This window comes from Platichthys flesus, chromosome 17 (genome assembly GCF_949316205.1).
Source record: "Platichthys flesus chromosome 17, fPlaFle2.1, whole genome shotgun sequence".
NCBI classification, from domain to species: Eukaryota; Metazoa; Chordata; class Actinopteri; order Pleuronectiformes; family Pleuronectidae; genus Platichthys; species Platichthys flesus.
The window spans coordinates 8,742,487-8,763,220 of NC_084961.1; the positions used below are offsets into that span (position 1 = coordinate 8,742,487).

At 43.3% G+C, this 20,734-nt stretch overlaps 1 protein-coding gene across 3 annotated transcripts in view; it reads left to right on the top strand.

The window, feature by feature from the left end:
• Positions 1–20,734, top strand: part of ripor2 (RHO family interacting cell polarization regulator 2) — a 66,068-nt gene that overhangs the window by 12,563 nt on the left and 32,771 nt on the right. Inside the window, exon 1 of one of the 3 annotated variants that reach the window (XM_062410215.1) lies at positions 1,960–2,324. The exons of 1 other annotated variant lie outside the window; for it this stretch is intronic. In XM_062410215.1, the coding sequence (XP_062266199.1) occupies positions 2,246–2,324 (79 nt within the window). In that variant the 5' untranslated portion in view covers positions 1,960–2,245. Of the gene's footprint in view, positions 1–1,959; positions 2,325–13,344; positions 13,631–20,734 lie in introns of those variants that run through there. One more of the 3 variants, XM_062410217.1, reaches the window with a different exon arrangement.

Consider the following 20,734-nt stretch of genomic DNA (forward strand, 5'->3'; position numbering starts at 1 on the left):
ACGACTTAGGTTGGTAGGCTTGCCACCGTTAGGGCCCTATGTCACGGGTCGCTCCAAGGGGTCGTACCAGGGGTTAACCTCAAAGGTTTCTTTACAGTCATTCAAGTTAGTGGACTCGTTCCAATAGGATTACAATGAATCACTGTTTTCTTTATCAATTAATCTGTAGTTGGAGTTTCTTCTGTACGTTGAACAACTAAGTGTCTTTGTCTCTGTTTCAAATCCTCTTGTCAGCAGGGGGTGCAGTAACCAATCAGGTTGCTTGAAGTGCATATTGCTGATACGGGGTCTGGCAGGTTACCTCGCCTGCAAGTTACTACACTTTTCCCCATGTAGGCTCACAGAGATGAACTGATTGTGCTTGGAAGGGAACAATTCCAGCTAATGCACACATGCTATGCACACGTGCTTTATTATACATGACATTTTTTTTTTACCAATCTTCAATTTTAGAAGCAACAGTGTGTTTTGGAGCATGGTGCAATCATATTAACCTTTTTGCTGCTTTATCTCTGGCAAAGCAGGTCCAAGTTTATTCTTTGAAGCAGTTTTGGTTCCAGTTTTAGCCATAGTCATAGTTTCAGTTCCTGCTTTAGACTGACCCCAAAATATCATGCATACACCCTTTTGTCAAACCAATATAACTAAACACCTCACAAAAATCTGTTTCTCGCCTCCTTTTCTGTAATGACATAGATTAATTATTTCATAACAGCTGTTAAACTGCTCAGAACACCCTTCAGTCCGAGGGAAATGATCCTCACGTGTTTTGAGAGCCACATCCCACCTCCTGATGAATGTGATGTATCTGCGTTGTCTGGACGAGCCTTAGCGAAAATGAATTTGTCTTCAGCTTCGCTCCCTTGAGCTGCAGCCTCAAAGGGAGACGGCGGCAGGGGAGAGGAAGTCTGAAGGAAAAGTGTTAATGAATTGACTTGAGGCCTAGTTTCTATTTTGGTTGGGAATTGGTTTGTCTAAATGGGATGTGAGTCAGAGAAAGTGCACAGAGAAGACAGATGGAGGACTGGTGTAAAAAGGAGGAAGAACAAATCTGTCAGTCTGCTTTTTTTGATTTCTGCTTTTTTTTCTTCATCTTTTCCTTAATGATTGAGGACTGGACATGAAAAGCTTGGAGAGAGAGAGAGAGAGAGCGAGAGAGAGGAGAGAGAGAGAGAGAGAGAGAGAGAGAGAGAGAGAGAGAGAGTAGTAAGTGGGCCTCCTGAGGTTGTTGCTAACATCTTAGAAAGCTGGATTAAAAACCATTTTATAGTAAAAAGTAGAATCTTCCTGTGAATGCATGAAGTTTGTCATTACAAAATTAGATTGATAAATGTAAGTAGCTAAATTAAGCTCAAAATAAACGTTAAAGTTGGTCACAGTGTGCAGAGCTGTTTGTGTTTAGGTAATAGAAACACAGATGCTAAGCTGTGTGCTAAAAATGAAAAAGGTACGTTAGTGTGTTTATTCCCTGCATCCTGAGCAGCACCATGGAGATATCAGACGTTATCAGTGACGCCGAAGTCTCCTTGATGTGGGCCAAGTGGAAAAAATAGAGGGAGCAATCAGTGTGGTCCCATGATTCCTAGTGAGCTGTGAAGGAATGACAAGTAGAGCCAGGCTCACATCTCCCATGCCACACACACACACACAGACTCACACACACTCTCACACACACAAACACACTTTCACACCCTTTTTACATGTCCTTGCTGACTCAAAATACAAAATCTAATTATTGCTGCTAATCACCAGGCGCTCCAGCTGACTCATTGCCGTGCTGTGTGTTGTGGACCTGCACACACACATGCAGAAACACTCATACATGCACACTCACATAATGACCCTCCCCACACTGTACACACACACATGCGGACACCTACTCATACAAGTGCTCTCTGAACGCCACATTCTCACTTCAGCTTTACACAGGATGTTATGAAATCTGCACTGCTGCTGAAACTTAATGAAAGTGGCTGGGAGTCCTCTCTCTCACCCACACACACAGACACACACTTCTTCTTCTGGCACATTTGCACTCACACACATCCCAGTGCAGGGAGCTGAAGCTCAGCTCAGTCCAGTCCTCTCCTGCTCGAGCGAGGAGTCTTCTGGAGATCGGTCTGTCTCCTGGAGCGAAGAGGCCAAACCGATTCAGTTGTGCAGTCGGGTCGCTCTCCCCGAAGCTCCGGTTAGTCGGCTGAGGGAGCCGAGTGGGGGGTGAACCAGCGGAAGAACAGGAATAGTGATGGCCATGACCGACATTGTAGAGGATGACCTGGATGAGAGGATGCTGGAGGAGGCAGAGGATGTGTTCCAGGAGGCCGGTAAGCTCGCCAAGGGTCAGCTGTGGAGTGTGAGAGCAGGCGTGGGTTTCCAGGTGGGCTGCTGGGCATAGAGCAGCTGCTCGAGGATTACAGAGCGGTCAGACTGGTTGGTTTCGTGAGTCGTGGTTGTGCTCGGGGTTGAGGAGTGAGTGGAAGTGATGGTTGAAGTGTGGCCTGGAGGGATCTGCTCAGCCATGTAGGTGGGCTTGATGATGTACGTTTGAAATGGCTCTGCTACACACTGATGAGAAAGAAAAATCACCAGTAAATGATTTAACTTATTGAAAAGTAAGATAGAAATGTATGCTTCTATAGTGTAAGTCATAATGCAGTACTGATACACTCCTAATAATCAGTGTGACGAATCCTTGGGACGAGGTCTTCACGCCTTATCTCTCCAGTTCCTCTTTTTTGCAGCAGCTCTGCATGTGCACGTTTTGAATCAGTCTTTCAACTTTTACCCTTTTTAGAAACCGAGAGGAGCCGTGCCCTCTGCAGTGTGGGCGTTCTTGTGTAACAGGCACATGGTTTTATCCAAGTATTATGCGCCACAAGAGAAAAACCTTTTCAACATTTACTTAGTGCATGAGTGTTAGTTATTTAAAAAATGCTCTAATCCTAAACTCTGGTCAGTTGTTCCCAGGAGGAATAATGAGCAGTAGCATCAGTCAGCAGGAGTTGAATATTGATTATTTACAGGTAGAAGAAACAGGTATAAATTCATACAGTGCAACTATGTGCAGCACTTTCGCTCTCACACATCTCACAGACTGTCAGCATAGCCATCAGTGGCAATTTGAGGTTCAGTATCTCCCCTGAAGACACATTTTCACGATACTGGGATCAAACTGCTGACCCTCTAGATAGTGGACGACCCGCTCTATCTCCTGAGTCAAGCCGCCTCCATTTTAGGTAATAAACTTATCTGCTGTCTGGCAGTAGATTTAAATAGAAGAAAAAACACTCTCTTACAGGATTAATCCAAACTTAAACAGCCAGTAGCCAGTTGGATAATCCTACAGCATAAACACTGAAAAGAGGAGGTAACTGCTGACAGCAACTTATAGTAGTATAGTGCATATATAAAGTAAAGCTAACCATTTTTTGTGTTCTAATTTTGTTTTGTTTAATCTTTAGAAAAATGCAAGTGTCAAACTAACTGAAAAAATGTAATAAATAGTCCCCCAAGAAATAGTCCCTAATTCGTCATAAAATGCAAAAAGATATTCTGAAATGGCTTGGTTTTTATTATTTATTAATATGTCAAAAATGTCTAATTATTCCTTTATCTTGTGCACCACCTAATTGCACGTCATCTGCCTGCACTCTGCACATTACAGCACCATGGTATTAACACAGTTTAACATACAGTAAATGTCTAAGCTCCACTCAGGCTTCCATGGCTCCGCAGCAGCTCCTCACATGACGAGCGGACAGGAGGAGGATATTCCCTCATATTGCATCATTTGGTGTGTAATGTATGTTAATGCCTCCACTGACCCACTTCTGACTGAGACGTGATGTTCGAAACAACACATCCACGAGCTTTACAACCGGAGGATTCTCTGCCACAAACCAGCCAATCACAGCGCACAGATGCAAGCATATAGGCTGGCCGGCAGGCAACAGTGTGTTTATTCATAGACACAGCTGAAGGTTGCAGAATATGGATCAGTTATATTTTATGTTCTCATTAGCTCTTTGGATCAGTCATGGAAATTCAACTGTGTATTCTGTGTTGAATAATTACAACCACTGGCCTATTTTCTTTCTAAAGCATCATTATTAGTGGGAATGCAAATCTTTGAGCTGCTCTCTCCACAAGATTAGAATTTAGTGTTGAACAGATTTAATTCCAAGTACAGAAATAGCTGTGAAATGCACAGAATAAAAAATTGAGTGCAACATTAAAAGCCAGAGGCCAGGAAAAAATAACAACACTTTATATTTCCATGACTATAAGCATAACCTTCATGTGGCCTGACCTCAGAGCTAAATGGAAGCAGATCAGACACATTAGCTGTCAGCGCTGCATTCACAGTGACAATAGGTTCTAATGGGACAGAATTGGTGGCGCATGCTCAGCTGCGATAAGACGTGCTGTGTTGTTTCTGCACACATCTCACAGCCATAGCAGCCTTATCAGGTGACTCACTGAGTTTTATGCTTTTATGTTGTTTTATATTGTGGAATAAATTTGGAGTTCATCCTGGAAGAACATTTTTCTGGTTCTTCTGAACCACATCAGCAGTTCATATAGGTACTGGTTAGAATTTGGTGTTGGAGTCCATTGGAAGCTCTTTTTGCCTGTTGGAGAACCAAGCAAGGTTTAGAGGGTGAGATTAGGAATGGGACTGTTTGCTTTTGTTATTTGGGTCAAATGTCCGTTTAAGGATGCTTTGATGCAGATGAGCATTTAGTCTTTTAAGGTCACTGGGCTCACCAGACAGCTTTGACTGACATACATTTACGAGTTATTCAAGGGTTTTTTGGAAGATTCACACAAGCTTTGAGGTCATAGACTTAGAGTCCAGTTGTATAAAAGAGTGTGACCATACAAAAATCACAAGTTTGATACGAGTTGTTCACTTGCATTTTATGGATATCGACAATCTGTTTGCCACAGATAGCTTTTGTATCAACTCAGAGGGTCTCAGCTCCTTGCAAGTCTCAGCCCACCCCTGATGATTACCCATAAGTCCCTGAAATACAACCTCTGCACGAACCCCCTCCTCACCTAAATGGTTTTACACACACAATACACAGTCAAAGCCCTTAAGTAGTTTTACACACATTAGCACAAACAACCCTCTGCTTTCTTCCCGTGTAATCACACTTTACCACACATGCACCAAATCTCAAAAGATTCCACAGAAAAAGAAAATGGCTGAACCAAATGAAATGGAAACACAGACCAAATTAAACACAATGGCTTCTTTAACTCCCTCTTCTCCCTCATGAGTAAATCAAAGAGGCTGATTTTTGTCTGCTAGTTTACCCACGTGGTCCGCGGAGAAGTAGCAAGCAGCGCGCGAAGCAAAGGGACAAGAGACCAGTGTGCCTCAGAGGAGAGCTGCAGGAGTGAGGCTTTAATGACAGTCAAAATACAGTTGAAAATGAGATCGATGGTCAAACAGGGTCTGTGTTTGGTGTCCAAATAAACCAGTGTTTGACTTACTGGGTCAGGTCAGAAAGCATAAAGAGCTGCTTTGAGTTACAAGCGAGGAGCTCCAGGGAAAGGCCCCGGTCGTTATTACTGTCAGAATTCCTCGCAGCACCTTGAATTATATTTAGACTCAGATAGGAAATAGCTCTTAGGTTGACAGGTCGGCCTTGAGAGACTTTTAGAAGCATGTCTCTGCTTTGCATTTCCGCGTGTTGAACTGGACTGGATCCCTGTCATCTGATAAGAGTGTTTATCTGCTCTCATGCAGGAATGTCTCATATTGTTCCTGTCCCTTGAGCAATAGGATGCATTTCCACTCCTCCCCTGACTGACAATTACATGACAAAACCACTAATTGCTGGGCTCCACAGCCATTGTTTAGTTTTTTGGGGTTGGCTTTTTGAACACTAACTGCTGTGCGATGACATGTCAATCATTAAGATTTTGTGGTAGTTTCTGCTCAGATCCCTCTGCAGATTTTGAGAAAGTTGTAAGCCATTGAAACTATGTTTAGGTGCGTGTTTGAATAATTCCTAAAGAGAGGTTTTGTGTAACTTTGCCTGAATGGGATTGAAGCTTTGATGTGGTGTTTTCACGTCAACTCACTTTTTAAGGCGTCACGCCAGACTTTGCCGCTCAGCTTTTCCTTAATGTTCTCAGCTTAACAAACCAGAGATGTTAAAGAGAGAGCAAATAAACCTGAATATGTAAAGGAGTGACCCAGGGTGTTTGCTTATGTTAAAGGAGACACCACATTTTGAACAGGAAAGCCTATCTGGAAAGATAATTTGTATAAAAATCAATTCAATTCAATTTTATGTGCCATAACATTACATTTTTTAAGAAAACCAACATTATAAGCAGTGAACACCAAATTCAACACAGTTTAGTGACATAAGAGGCATGACACATGTTATTAAAATTAAATGTAAACACACAGCATTTGTTTGGCTAGTCTACCAGAATTGATACTGAGAGATATATGGACCTGTAAATGACACATTCGGTGACCAATTACCCATTTAAATGGGAACTTAACTGGCATCTGACTGGTTTGGGCACAATTCAATTAACACCAATCCTGTGCTCAAATGCTCTTGCTAGCTAAAGAGAAAGGATTAATGTGGGCGTTTGAACGCTGCAGCCACACAGTTAGTCTCTATTTCACTTTAAGTACGTTTTTAATCAAATCACACACTCAAATATGAGCTCCGGGGAGACCTTATTATATTACGATACTGATGTCTTTCTCAATTCTAGAGAACAAGCTTTCAACTCTCGCCTGGGGGGTGAAACAGGGACATATACCTGCACCACGCATCCTCAAACAGGGCATTAGCCTGAGACACTCAAGTAAAAGGCTGCAAGATTAGAAGCCAGGTCAGATTTCACAAATCCTCTCAGTATCAATTTCTCTCCCAGTCTCTTGTCTGTACATGTCTTGCGTGGCAAACCCCAGGAAACTGTATCCTCGTCTGAGCCGACCTGGTGCCCACAGAGGCTCAGGATCACAGTACTGCTTTGCTTGCTGGAAAGCTGGGAGGGAAATTATTTATCTGCACAGAGAATCATGTTGACTTTACATGTTTACATATGGGCTACTGCAGATGTACGAGAAAATGGTTTAACTAAGATCTAAATGTATGAAAGACACCGAAAAGATGAACATCCCTTGTCAGCTTTTCAGGGACTTTAGATTTAAACAAGAAGTACATTTTTAAGATATAAAGTTGCATTTAAAAAAGAATAAACAATATTTCACCTTAAACTACAAAATGTTTTATCAATAATATTAGACTAAATGCCATTTCTGTATAGCATCTGCAAATAAATGATGCCGTTTTTTTTAGAGGATTTTCTTTAGATATTACACATAGGAAGTTATCTCACAGTATATGATACACATGCTGACTTTCTGTTTAGCCGTTTGCTTTTGATTAGCTACAGCTTGAAGCAACATGTTTCCAGGAATGAGGCCATTAGCTGAGACATTCGTTCATTAAGTTTAGATAGAGCAACATGATTCAGTCAAATCATCAAAGTTTATTTCTCATGTCAACAATATTGACAAGCACCTAAATAGTGGCTTTTTATTAAGTCTGGCCTTGTCGAGTCTTATAAACTTCAAAACCCACAAAGATGTAAAATCTCAGTAATCTCGGTAATAAAAAGCTCAGAGCGTTTGAGGGAAACCTCTCTCTTGGTTTGATATTTACTCTCCTTAATAACAACTTCTAGATCAAACACCTACACAGAGGTTTAACGTACATTTTTTTATCCGAGGGTATTTCCCAGGTGAAGGTCCTTTCATCGCTGAACACGACTCTGCTTTTTTCAGTGTACGAGCTGCGGTTCAAATATGTGCCGAAATTACACCCAGCTCTTAAACAGCTCTCCCTGCAGCTGTACACTTCAGTGCAGTCGCGTGGTGGTCCGGCTCGGCAATAATTTAGTCAATGTTTATTGCTGTCTGTCAACTTGAGCTCAACTTTTATGCCACGCAGATACCCTCATCTCTCTGTCAGTCGGAAACGGGCTCGTCAGTTATGTTGTTGTGATTTTGAGGGTGATAATGTCCGTCAGTGGACTTGTACATCTGATATCAGAGCAGCAATGGACATGCGGGACAGGATGAACAGTGTTAGAGACAAAGAGGTCACCGCCAGATCTTGGAGAATGATCTAAAACTGACTTAATCCATTTGCCCTGCTATAAGACACACACATAGAAACGCATGCAGTGACACACCCCCCTCTTAACCTCTCACATGCACACAAGTGTTGTCTTGCAGCTTGAACATGAATGTACTGACAGTCCACCCACACATCCACCTCCACTGTCTGACCACAGATGACGTCTCTGTCCAGAGCGGTGCAACACACACAGTGCAGTGGTGTAGTGTGTGTGTCTGTGTGTTGGGTGTAGCTCTGACCGGAGGGGACCTACGTTAGCTGGCTGCTCCTATCTCTCTTTCCTACTTATGACAGTTGGCTCCACTGACCTACTTCAGCCCAAAAAGACTTCAACTGTTATTATTTTCAGCAGCTTTCACTGTAAAGGAGAGAAAGAACAGGAGGGAAGAAAAAAAGAGGAAGAGGTGAATTTTTAATGGTGCAACATTCAGTAATCCAGATGACGCAAGAGAAGAAATCTTTATTTCTTTTATTCTGTCCTTGCAAACCGGTTTTAACCTTACGTGTTAACATGTCTCAGTTTTCCTGGTCACAGATGTTTACATGTGGCTCTTGTCCACGATGTCAGTGCTGCTAACCTTTCCTTTACTGTTCCCGTGTGGTTACCATGGTAGTCTGTGCTGCTTCCAACACTGGGTGTGCAAGGTTTACACTGAGTGGTTTAGAACCTCTCTCACAATGAGGTCATCCTGTTCAGAATAAGGATGTAAAAGACCACCCATGACTCTTCATAGAGAGGTCACCTGGTTGAAGGAGCTGAGTTTATTGTGCAGCAGGTCACATGTGTGTTTCTCTTGATTTTACCAATTTAGATATAAGAAGAAGAAATAAGCCATTTAATCTTATTTTCATATTGCATAGTTTTTTTTTTCAAGATATTGGTGAGTGCAGCTTTAATCTATCACTGTAGCCAGAAACACATTTTATAAAAGCTTAGAAGCAAAATACTTATAAATATATATTGCGTTTTTAAGTTCCTGTGTGTAATGAAGGGTGAAATGATATATTTGCCAGACACCTGCAGTCTGCAGGTCTGTGATGTGCGTCAAAGCTCCTCTCTCCCTGCAAAAGGAACCGGTCATTATGGACCAAAGCATAGCTACAGCTCAGGGGCAGACACAGCCTGCAATTGGTTCACCTCTGAGTCAGAGACACGCAGGTCAATGTGCAACTAGACGCTTTTATCATCATTTAAGAAGCAATACACCTCTACACTTTAAAAAGTGAATGTTCACAAAGTGTTTCTTAAGTCCAACAATGAGGGAAACTTAACAGGGCTAGTAACTTGAGAAGAGGCGGGACTCAGCATGGTCCTCTGATATTTTAGAGCCACAAACTCTCACTCTGATACCCCCCCCCCCCCTCACACACACACACACATGCACACTTATACACACGCAAACACATCGTCAGCTGTGCCTATACATCCCTTAGCCTTGACCTCCCTGCCCTCCAGTCATGTGGCCTCTCTGACTCCTCCTGATTTAGTGGTCAGAGGTTGACAGCCACACAGAAAGGAAAAATGTAGAGTGAAAATGAAAAGAGAAAAGGAGTAAAAAAGTAAAGCATTTGGATGAAGGGCATTCTGTAAATGCTAAGACTTGGAGATTGAGCAAGCGACCGAAGGGGTTTAAATGCCACATGTGGGGCAGGAGGTCGATGGTGGTGCAGTTGTTACTGGTGTCGAGGAAAAAGAAGCGCACTGCTGGGAGGTCAGTGGGAGTTGGTTTCATTTATAAGTTCTTTCAAAGAAATCCTCTCTGACATGTGGCCAACGCTTTATTCATTGTTTCTTGGGAAAGGAAAACAGGGTTTTTGGAGTTGACTTGATATTTTTAAATTACAGAACACATATTAAAATGGTTAAAAGATGCAGTTATAACATAAGAGATGGTGTTGTTAAATAATGGTATTAATTTGCCTTTGTGTTCTTGGTTACAGCTGACAAAAATAGCTTGCAAGTACTGTGGAGTTACCTTGATAATATAATTTCTACCACAAATTGCTGTATGAAATATCATAATACAAACATTTATGGAATTACATGAACGTCACTTTTCCTTTCATCTCATTGTGAATTTTTTTGAACTGAAAACAGATGAGTGAGAAAGGAGGATGCTACTGAAAATGTAGAGTGTAGCTTCTTTCGAGAAACAGAGGGCGAGCCAGAGTGAAATTATACCTGAGGAAATTATTGAGAACTCAATGCGAAATTACCTGTGATTTTGATTGGGAACATCTATAAATAGTTGTATGTGCATGCATATGTGTGTGTGTGTGTGTGTGTGTGTGTGTGTTATACTGTCCTGTGTGGATGGTCGTCACTTTACGTCTGTGTGTTTGTGTGCAGGGAGTGTGTATGTGCACGCAGGTTCCCCAGTAAATATAGCCGCTAGTCAAGGGCTGTTGATGACAGGCATAATTACAGGCTGAGCTCTTCAGCAGCTGAGAGTCTAGCAGGAAGAAAGAGGAGTGTGCGTGGGTGTGCACGTAAAAATATGCGTGTGTGTGTGTGTGTGTGTGTGTTAAAGTTGGCTGAGGGGCTTATGTAAAGCCTACAGAGTTCACTGAATGTTTCATTTCATCATAAAACATTCAAGTTTGACTCTACGGAGAAGAACTGAACCACGAGTGGACCAATCATAGCCTGGAGTAGTGAAAAAAATACACAATAGGTCTAATAGGGTGTCTGTTTTTTCACCTCGCCAAGGATGTTATGTTTTCGTCCCCTTCTATTTATTTGTTGGTAAGTGTGTATGTCTGTTTGTAGCTAGATCACACATGAACAGCAGATTGCATTTCCACGCCACATGGTGGAAGGACGCAGTTAGGGGCAGGTAAGAACCTGTTACAGCTTTGGGCAGACCCAGGAATTTCAGTTTCATTTTCTTTGACATTGCAAGATATTTCAACACAGGTTAGACTCTTGTTCTTTCTCGACTGAACCTGATGGGTTATTTGGACGTTTGGCAAAATATACTGACTTTCAGCTGCATCTCATGGTCATCACCAGCCAGTGGAGTTTCCTCAGCTTTGACTCTTTCCATCCTTCATCCTCTTGTATATCCCAACAGAACTGAAGCCATTTCTTCCCACTTACTGTGGGTATAGCTGTATGGCTGTTACGTTATTTGCATTCTCTTCTGCACCGACAACCCGACAAAGTCTATATTGGTATTTCACTTGAGGTGGTCTCATTTCTAAAAGAAATCCTTTTTAGTGAGAAAGAGAAAAAGGGATCACATTTTTCATGCCATGTAGCCACACCAGAGCCAGGGGTGACTGCATGAAAATCCCCTAACGCTCACCACAAGATTAATCATATCAGCGAGTCATTATGAAATCCCTTCCTCTACTACTACCAAACTGATGGATTAAAAGGGACAAGCCATTTTCTGCTCCCTTTGCTTCGTGGAAGGCCGAGCTGAATTGGATTTGTATGGACTCAGTGGAACAGCATATCCACTTATGGAGGCCAATTATGCTGGCAGGGCCACTTCAAGACGAGCCACTCTTCATAAGCCGCCCTGCAGAAATGTGTCCTCCCGCAGCGCTCTGAGCAGCACCTGTGTGTCTCCAGCCGTGTGTGGCTCTGAAGATGGAGGCGTTTGTCTTTTTCATGGTTCCCCCCGCGTATAATTCAATTTGTTCGTCGCTTCCTTCCAGGGAAAAGCAATCGCTGAAAACCCACTTGAGGCGAATGGATTGGAAAAATACACTGTTGATGTTAAGGCGCGTGATCACGCCGTGGTTTTCACATCCTGTCAATATGTGAACAAGTAAGAGTAAAACTATTTATTTTCTGTGTACAGGTTCTTGTAGCAGAATGAGATCAGGTGTTAAAGTACAACTCATTTTAAAAGTTGGGTTTATGGTGAACGTAAAAGACGTAAATTAAAACCTTGTGTATTATTGCCTTAGTTAAAATGTCCCCACTGCACTGCCGTCCACATACAGGGACAAATATCAGAGACATGAGGTGACAGCTGGTTAAGTCTGCTGCTCAGACGGGGATTCACCTCTCAGGCTGAACTTGTAGAGCAGAGAGAAACCAGCTAACGCCCGGAGCAGCACAACTCACAATGTATGTGTGAGCAGCGGAGACTGAGGTCATGTCATTTCTGTATTTTCATTATTTCCTCTATACAAGTTGAGGGTTTGAGTCTCCTCAAGTTGAGTTTACATTCTACTATTGACAATTATAAGCACGTTATGTTTTATTAGTGCAGAAACAATGTTGTGGAAGAATGTGAGGTGGGGCAAGAAATAATCCAATTAAGTGTGGATCCAGATAAATGGGCAAATACACAACTTCCACTTTCTCTAACGTTGTGAGATCTGTGCTGGATCCTGGTGGTGCAGAGGGATTGAATATGAGTGGACTGTCGGGCCCAGGCGGTGATATGTGCTCTGAGTGCCATTCTTGAGTGTCTATTCAGCCTTGAAGAGCTTTGATGTCAGGTTCTAATAGCTTTTCACACCACTTAGATAAACATCTTTATAAATAGAAGGCTATTTAAAGCTAATACAGTCAAACTCTTGCTTTATTTTATTTTATTACCTCACCGGCTTTTATTTGACAGCAGGATTACACAAACCCCCCTCCACTGATTTCCATGTGGTGCAGATCCGGATCAAAGCACAGATCCAGGAACATTTTTGTAACGTCGTGAGTGTTTTACAACATTTTCACTGATTCCCTCGGTGAATAATTTTCTGGATCTTGATGAAAAAAAATCTAACATTCTAATCAGAATTTTGTGCAAATCCAAAACTAAAAATCTGGATCTAGTGTCTTTAAATGTGTTTTCATAAGGGGACTATTATATTTCAGACTGTGCAAACCTAAAATACATGTTTTACTTTGGTTTGATTCAGTATTTCTATAGAAAAAAAATAATCGGTGCAGAGAGTAACATATTATGCAAAATATAGCTTATGGGACGTTTTTCTTTTATTGGAGAGACAAAGAGTGTCAGGACCCTCCACAAGCTTAAGTCATGTTCTCAGGGCTCGTTCACGGCCATCCACGTGCACACGCAAACCCACCACTCACACAAGGGAGATTTGAGAGGGGGCTCAACAAAAACAGAGTGACCCCGCCCCCCCTCTGTAACACCCGCAGCCTTCCATTGGCTCGCCATTGTTCGGGAGGAGCGCAGCAAACACGAACCGGAGGCAGTGAGAGTGGAGCCAGTGTCTGCTGTGGAGGACGATCCGCTGCTCGGAGGCTCAGAGCTGGGAACTAACGACCAGCAGCCGGCGCTCGTTTTGGGACGAATCGGTTCATCCTCTCCGGAACTGAGAGTTTAACTTCTTTTTATTTATTTATTTGCACATTGAAGAGCAGCGAGCGCACTTTCCCCCCGTTTTACGCACGGATGGAGCGGCGCAGGTAGAAGGGCTGAGGCGCAGTTGAGGAGACGCTGGAGTGAAGTTTTGGAGAGGTGAGTTTAACCCGGGCCCGGTGAGCTGAACACGGTCAATGCAAACGAGCTGTGGTGGTGTGGAGACTGTGGTGCGCCTCATCCAGGGAGGGACTCGTATCTCCAGGCTGTAGGGGAGGACAAGCCTGTTCTCCGGGGGCAGTGGGTTAGTGGATCTGAGCCACGCGTGAACTGGTTTCACCGAGGATGCAACTGAATGGAGGAGAAACCCACAGAAACGCTAACAATTTGACTTTAAAGTCGAGTTATTGTGGCATAAATCCCATAGGCCCCACAGGATCTTGCATTAAACTGTATAAGTTGCATGAGGAAGATATTTGCATAATTTAATATCCTGAACATAGAGTAGTGGAGCTCAAAAGCTGCAATAAAACTATAAAAAGATAAAGATTTAATATTTGCAACTCCCTCCACATGAGCAGTGTTTGAGTGCGTCCCTCCCGATTGATGCTGCGCTGTGAGCAATCTCTGCCATTCAAGTCGTTTCTGTGTTTGCAGGAGACACGTGATGCAAGTTTGAATGGGAGAAAACGTTATTGTGTATGGCAGCTCCTGTCAGTGTGTGTGCGCGCGTGTGCATCCGTGCGTGTGAGCGTGTACTTCCCTGCTGAGACACACACGCACTTGTGATGCTGCATGCATGCGAAAAGTGAGAGAACCAGGTCAGGGATAAAAATGTTTAAATAAAAGGCCCTCCAGGTTTGTTAAGGGGTCAAAGGGCATCAGGTCTTTTTTTCCATGTCATGTTTTGAGCAGTGGTCGCAGCTTCAGTGGAGGTGCCGACTGAACCAGAGCAGATCAACACAGCAGCAGTGAAATAAAACTGTCTGAAGTGAGCAGCCTTGACAGGAGACAGTTCCTCAAGCCAGATGGTCTACAGATGACTTCTTCTTTTCTGGGCTCTGAAGAGACCCCACAGGAGCCTACCTGGAGAAAAGTGATGGTTTGAGGTCTCCCCCTTTTTAAAACCCTGCCAGCCCGACTCAACACGTCCTCCATCAAAAACAGGTCTCCCCAGAAATCAGGCCCTTAATTCACTGCCAATTCCACAGCACTTTCAAAATAACAACAAAAACAGCAAATAAATATGCAGCTTGCGGTGCGGCTTTCCTCCCGGCTGCTCATGCTGCTTCAGAAGGGGGGAGAAGAGAAAAGAAGGAGTTTTTTCATTCAGGGCGAAATGCTCTTTCAGTTCCGCGCCAGCGTGACTTTGATATGGTTAAGTGGAAGTGCTTTGCTTCGCTGCCAGCCTGTTTGGGTCGTGGTTGAGATGTTTGAGGGGGGCTGGAGACGAGTGCCAAGCCGAGACGGGCTGCAGGGATGCAGGACCAGCGTCTGTTCCCAGACTCTCACACACAAGCTCCCCGTCACCTGCTCTCCACTTTACCCAGAGCCGGCCTTTCATTCCCTGCATCTGCTCCCACACTCTTTTCTCCCTCTCAGTCTTTCACTTTCTCTGTCCCACAAAAGCAGAGACTAGTAAACACACACACACATCCACACACACACACATCCATGCATTCATTTCCTCCTCTTTCTCCGTCCAAAGACTCATTACAGAAATTATGACTGTGTGGTTTGGAGGGAACTCAGAGGCTTGATCTTGTTTTGTTGGGTTTTCCCCCAAAGCTACTGAAACACAACACGAAAAGCACAACACTGCAGCGCTGACCTTAAGTGGCTGTGATTTATTTTATTCTATTTTTAATTAATGTCAGCATCACCTGAACTCTTTGGACCACTAAGGAGGTTATGTTTTCACCCCTGACCGTTGAGGTTGGTTTCGTCTCAGGAGGATTACGCAAAAACAGATTTTCTTGAACCTGGTGGAGGAATGGGACACAGGCTATGAAAGAGCTCCTTCTCTTTTGTTGTGGATCCAGGGATTTTTTTAAAATAACTTTATTTGACATTGTGAGGTGGTACTTTTTCTCACAGAGAATAGTTAATGGATCTTGATGAAAAAACCTATTTAGAGGACTTATCTCTCTCAGTGTGTTAGATTCGGTGGCTTGATTGAATTCGAGGGGACTGTTAGACCTTGGAGGAGGTATGCACTCTCCTGATATTCTTGTCTTTTATTGATCATTTCCACGGTTAAGAGTTTTGTCTATGAACTGATAAACTGTCAATTTTCCAGTGCTAAAGCAGCTGATGTTCTCAAATCTCTTGTTTTCTCCAAACAGATATTTTTATCCAGATATAATTATACGATCATGTGAGACAAACAAAGTATAACATCTTCCCATTTGAAAAAGCGGAGCAGGAGAATGTTTGGCACAAACAGAGCAGCCTGTGATTTTTCCGCTGACGTCAGGATATTATATTAAAGATGATAATCAGCACAGAAACTGGAGTTTCTTCAGATTTTACCCCATGACAACAATATAAGCAATCATCCAATATCCAGTGGGTCATTTGACTTTAACTTTACAACCTATTTTAACAGAAACTCCAATGTTTCTGGAGAAGAATCACTTTGTCTTGCTAATACAGTCTGATTCTTTTTATTAGATCAAATAATATAAAATCACATAGTTTAGAAAGTCTGAAAATGAAAAATGTCTCGTAAACATTGTGCGACTTTTTAGTCTGGCTTTAGCAGCACTGCTCACATCAATCCACCCTGAAACCACAAATTCGATTTGGCCAATTTGTGACCAGTTATCACCAAATACCTGTTAATCCAATGACATAATTCGATGGAAGTAGATCAGGAAGGCCACGTGAATAACAAACCAATAAAAGGAGGAGGAACACGACCTGGAAGTGAATTGTGCTCGCAGCCATGATAAGAACTTAAAAGTCTATCAACGTCTCACATGGGAGCACTTGACCTTTTCCTTTCCTCAGAAACACTCAGCTGCTGCTCTCAGTGAGATTGCAGGCGTGTGTGTGTGTGTGTGTGTGTCTGTGTGTGTGTGTGTGTGTGTGTGTGGGTGGCTGTGTGTAGGTTGCATGCATTTATACACATGTTTTTCCATCTCGGAGCACATGTGCGGTTTTGAGGGGGGGGGGGGAAATGTCGGCCTCACATTCTTCCAGGAGGAGTGTCTGCTCCTTACAGTTTTCACAGCTGATAGTTATTTCATAAGGCGTGTGTGCTGCAGAAAGTTTGAGTGCTCTGCTGGGACGCCGAAAAAGAAATGATTTCAGTCCGAGGCTTTTTGCTGCTCTGGATGCTCTGTCAGGGTTTAATGACACGGATCGCTTAAATAATAAAGTCCAAATCCCCCGCTGAGTTTCCACGATCCACATTTCCAAAATTAACTCGACCCCTCATTCTGCGTCTGCGAAGCCGCTTTGATGCAACCAATAACTGGCAAGAGGTCGATGTGCTTCTGGATCTTTGATGAAACTTCCCTGTGGGGAAATTGTGTCATTCGGTTCACAGATGCAAAAGACAGTTGTGTTTTTTTTTAACAGGTCTGTCACAGAGCATACAAAGTGGTTTTATTTTAGAAATGGCTACTTTTCACAACTTTTCAAACCTCCTCTAGCTTTGTTCAAAGTCTGCTCGGTCAGAGTGATTCATTATTTGTGGTGCAGAGACGGCCGCGTCAGAGTGAGGGGCCCCGCCGTTCTGCTCTGCGACAGGAGGCTATCTGGCCTCAAGATGATGGTCTGGCCTTATCCGCCTGTCTCAACATGTCCTACCCTGCAATCACCGCTTCCCGAGGGGTGGGTGGGAGGTGTTTTTATGTTTGTTGGGAATCTGTGGTGTCAAGAAGGTGGGCCGGGGTGGTTCCACTGGGGTTAAGTGGAATGTGGAGGGAGGGGCAGCAGGGGCAGGGAGGGTTTGAACAGTGAGGCGTCCAGCTGGAGGAATGGAGGTTGGGAGGGGACAGAGGAGATGGTTTTTAGGGAATGTCCACCCGCCATTTTGATCCTGACTAAAATCTTGTGAAAGGCCATGAAATGTTTTCAGACTTTCATGGCCCTCAGAGGATGAACCCCATTGACTTTGATGATCACTTGTCTTGAGTGTCAGTGCTGCTTTACCACAGACCATGGCTCAGACAGCTTCTGTGTACGAGTTTATGTAGGCCGCTGCCGGTTATATCACGGCACATCCAGACAACACAAACGCACACATACACACACACACACACACACACACACACAACTACTTGCTTGTGCAATTGTGTGTATTTGTGTGTGTTTTTATTTTCATCTGGCAGCATGTGTAAGAAGCAGTGATGTGTGTAAAATGATAACCGGAACAGTTATTTGCTGCTAATGAACTAATGAGCGCACATCTCTTTGTGTGTGTGTGTGTGTGTGTGTGTACTTGTTTTTGGAACCTCTGGACCATTTCCAGCATAATCACTTAACCATGTCAGGACAAGTAGACCTAATGAGGCCAAAGCACGGTCTTAACGTCACAAAATGTCACTTCTGAGCTCCTGGTTAATGTTAGGGATAAGGCTGTGGTTAGGCTGTGTGTGTGTGTGCGTGGGGAAGGTCTACTCTTTTGTTTTCCATCTGTATTAGTTTACTCTCCTCTCTTCCTCCCTTCTTCCATCCACCTCTGGTTCTTCCTCCAGTCTCTTCCTCTCTGTCCCCCTTCTCCATAGATACAGACGGAGAATTTATGGAAGGGGGTTTGAACCCCACCTCACCCCTCCTCCCGTTGTCTCTGAGCAGATCAGCATGGCATTCTTGGTGTGTGTGCGGTGTTGGAGGTGCTCCACGTTAATCCTCTGCCCTGAGGGGACACATACACCACATGGAACATGCTATGCTGTCGTCATGTGCCACACATGATATTTGACCCCCCCCCCCCACACACACGTACACATGCACACACACCTCTGGCCTGGGCAGCTGGGGGCACCAGCAGTGTTCTATTGCAATAAGCGTTTTAGGCTCCTAAGCTGATAATCTGTCTGTTTTGGTATTTGCTCCCTCAGCAGGGTCCAGCAGCTGGAGGAGACATGATTGGTTCACGTCTGTGTGTCATGGCAGGTTTATGTCTGTTTATCTGTTTGCCAGCTACAGGACAACACAGATGATAATTTGTGGTGTGTGACACATCTGGTTGTAGCCGCCCTGACAGGTTTTGGTATGATTGTCAAAAAAACGACGTGTGCTGTCAACATCTCTTCACTGCTGTGATGAATCGCTTCACTTATCTTCCCTCCCGTCTCTTTAGTTTGTTGTCTCCGTTGTGTCTCCCACTTTCTTTTGTGTTAGTGCAGACCCTTCCTCTTACCCTCAACACACAGCACACAGCGCTCACTTCCTGTGCTGTGATCACATTCGGTCCCAGGCACCTTTGCATCTTTTAGAGGACCTGGGTTTTTTTTGGCCTCAAAGTCAAGGCACCAGGAGGTGGGTGTTCCCATTACCCAGCTGCCTCGGGGAGGCTGTGGCACCCAGCTGTGTGATGACGGATGAATCGAGGAGGAGGGAAGGAGGGGATGACACCGCTCTTTTGTCCCGAGGCCAGTCGTTGTGAGGATGACTGCTCACTCTTTGTACGGCAGCGAAATATGTCTTTTGAACGTTTCTGCCGACCAGTTTGACGATTATGTTTTTGGGACGATCATAACTGAAACATACAGTGGATACTAGTTATACCTGTCATTGAGTACCAAATCGTGAGTGACTAAAATCTAAATATTTTGCTTCAATTCTTAATCCCACTTTCAAAATCTCTCTCAAAAACGGACCTTTGAAAGATAATCAACACTAAATGAAAAGAGTAGAAAATGTAGTTCCACAGCCTTTCTAATGTTTCTGACCCTTTCGCACTTTCTTTATCAGGAAAAGGTCGGTGCAAATTAAATTCCAGTTGCACTCATAAAATTACATAAAAAAAGGCATTAGCTGTTAGTCGTTGTGGATCCATCTCCACCCGCTCCATTATTAACAATGAATGAGGCAGCAATTAGAAAAATACAGGAGAACACAGATAAAAAGCTTTTCATCCTAAAAATGATTGGTTTGCTGCGCGCTTGAATAATGTTGCACAAGATTCACCTGAACCCTGATTGAGGAGAGTTTGTCGTTCACTTAAAATGATAATTTCTGCTTTAAGTGATTCAGTTACAGATCCTCGCAGGTTGAAAGAAAATAATGAATATTCAGTATATGGAGAGGATCTCATGCTGAAGCGTAAGGCTGCAGCACACCAAGGACATTGTGCGGCTTTGAGCGTCTCTTGACCTTTCTGCATATCATCCACTCATGCATGGAATAAAACAGGAAATGAATATGGGTCGATTTATAAACGTCTGTACTATCTGAAGAGAAAACAAGTTTTTGACCTGAACAGATCTTTTAGTCTGTTTGTGTTGATAGTGATAGAACCACCTACTGCCAAGACGAAGTAAGCCTCATTTTACAACTTCTTATTAACTTATCCGATTTACAATACATTTTGGGCAGTACTTTTTTTCAGCATTTATTATTCTGATGTCATTTTCTTTTCTTTCAACCACTCTGAGAATAGTAATTCTGTTGTTAACAGTGTGGTATTGGTTTAGTCTAGGCTGGAGGAGGATTGACTTCTGTTTAAAGCATTGCTAGTCAGTGAGAGTGTGCATTTATGGATGTGCTGTAGATTGAACATAAACAGAAAGCATCAGAAACCTATGACGAGAAGCGTGGATCATGGATTTAGCCTCAGTCCGTTTATCTGGCTGCTGTCATGTAAAATCCTATACAGTTTAAGCGTTATTCGTTTTTTTCCTGAATTCAAATATGGTCAATAAAGTCAGTTTCTCATACGCTTTGTGCCCTTTAAACCTTTTGAATCTCTCTAATATAAACAGTGACATCCTCTTGGCCCATCTTGGTTTCGTAATTTGTTATTTCCCAGTTGCCAAAGTCAGCTCTGCGTCCTCGGGCCCAGGAGCTCACCTCCTGTTCCTGCCACCTTCCAAGCCGATACATTGCGCTCATGAATTTTGTCTCTTGTTGCCGAATGCTTTTCCCACAGCTGTACAAAACTCTGAGCCTGTGTTATCACAGTAGCAGCTATCGGTGAAAAGAATGTTGTCTTTTCCTGCTCAAAATAACAAATGGAGCAGAAAGAACCGATGTAATCCCGCTTGTATGCCAACTGCATTCCAGCGCTGCAGCATAGGTGGTCACTCT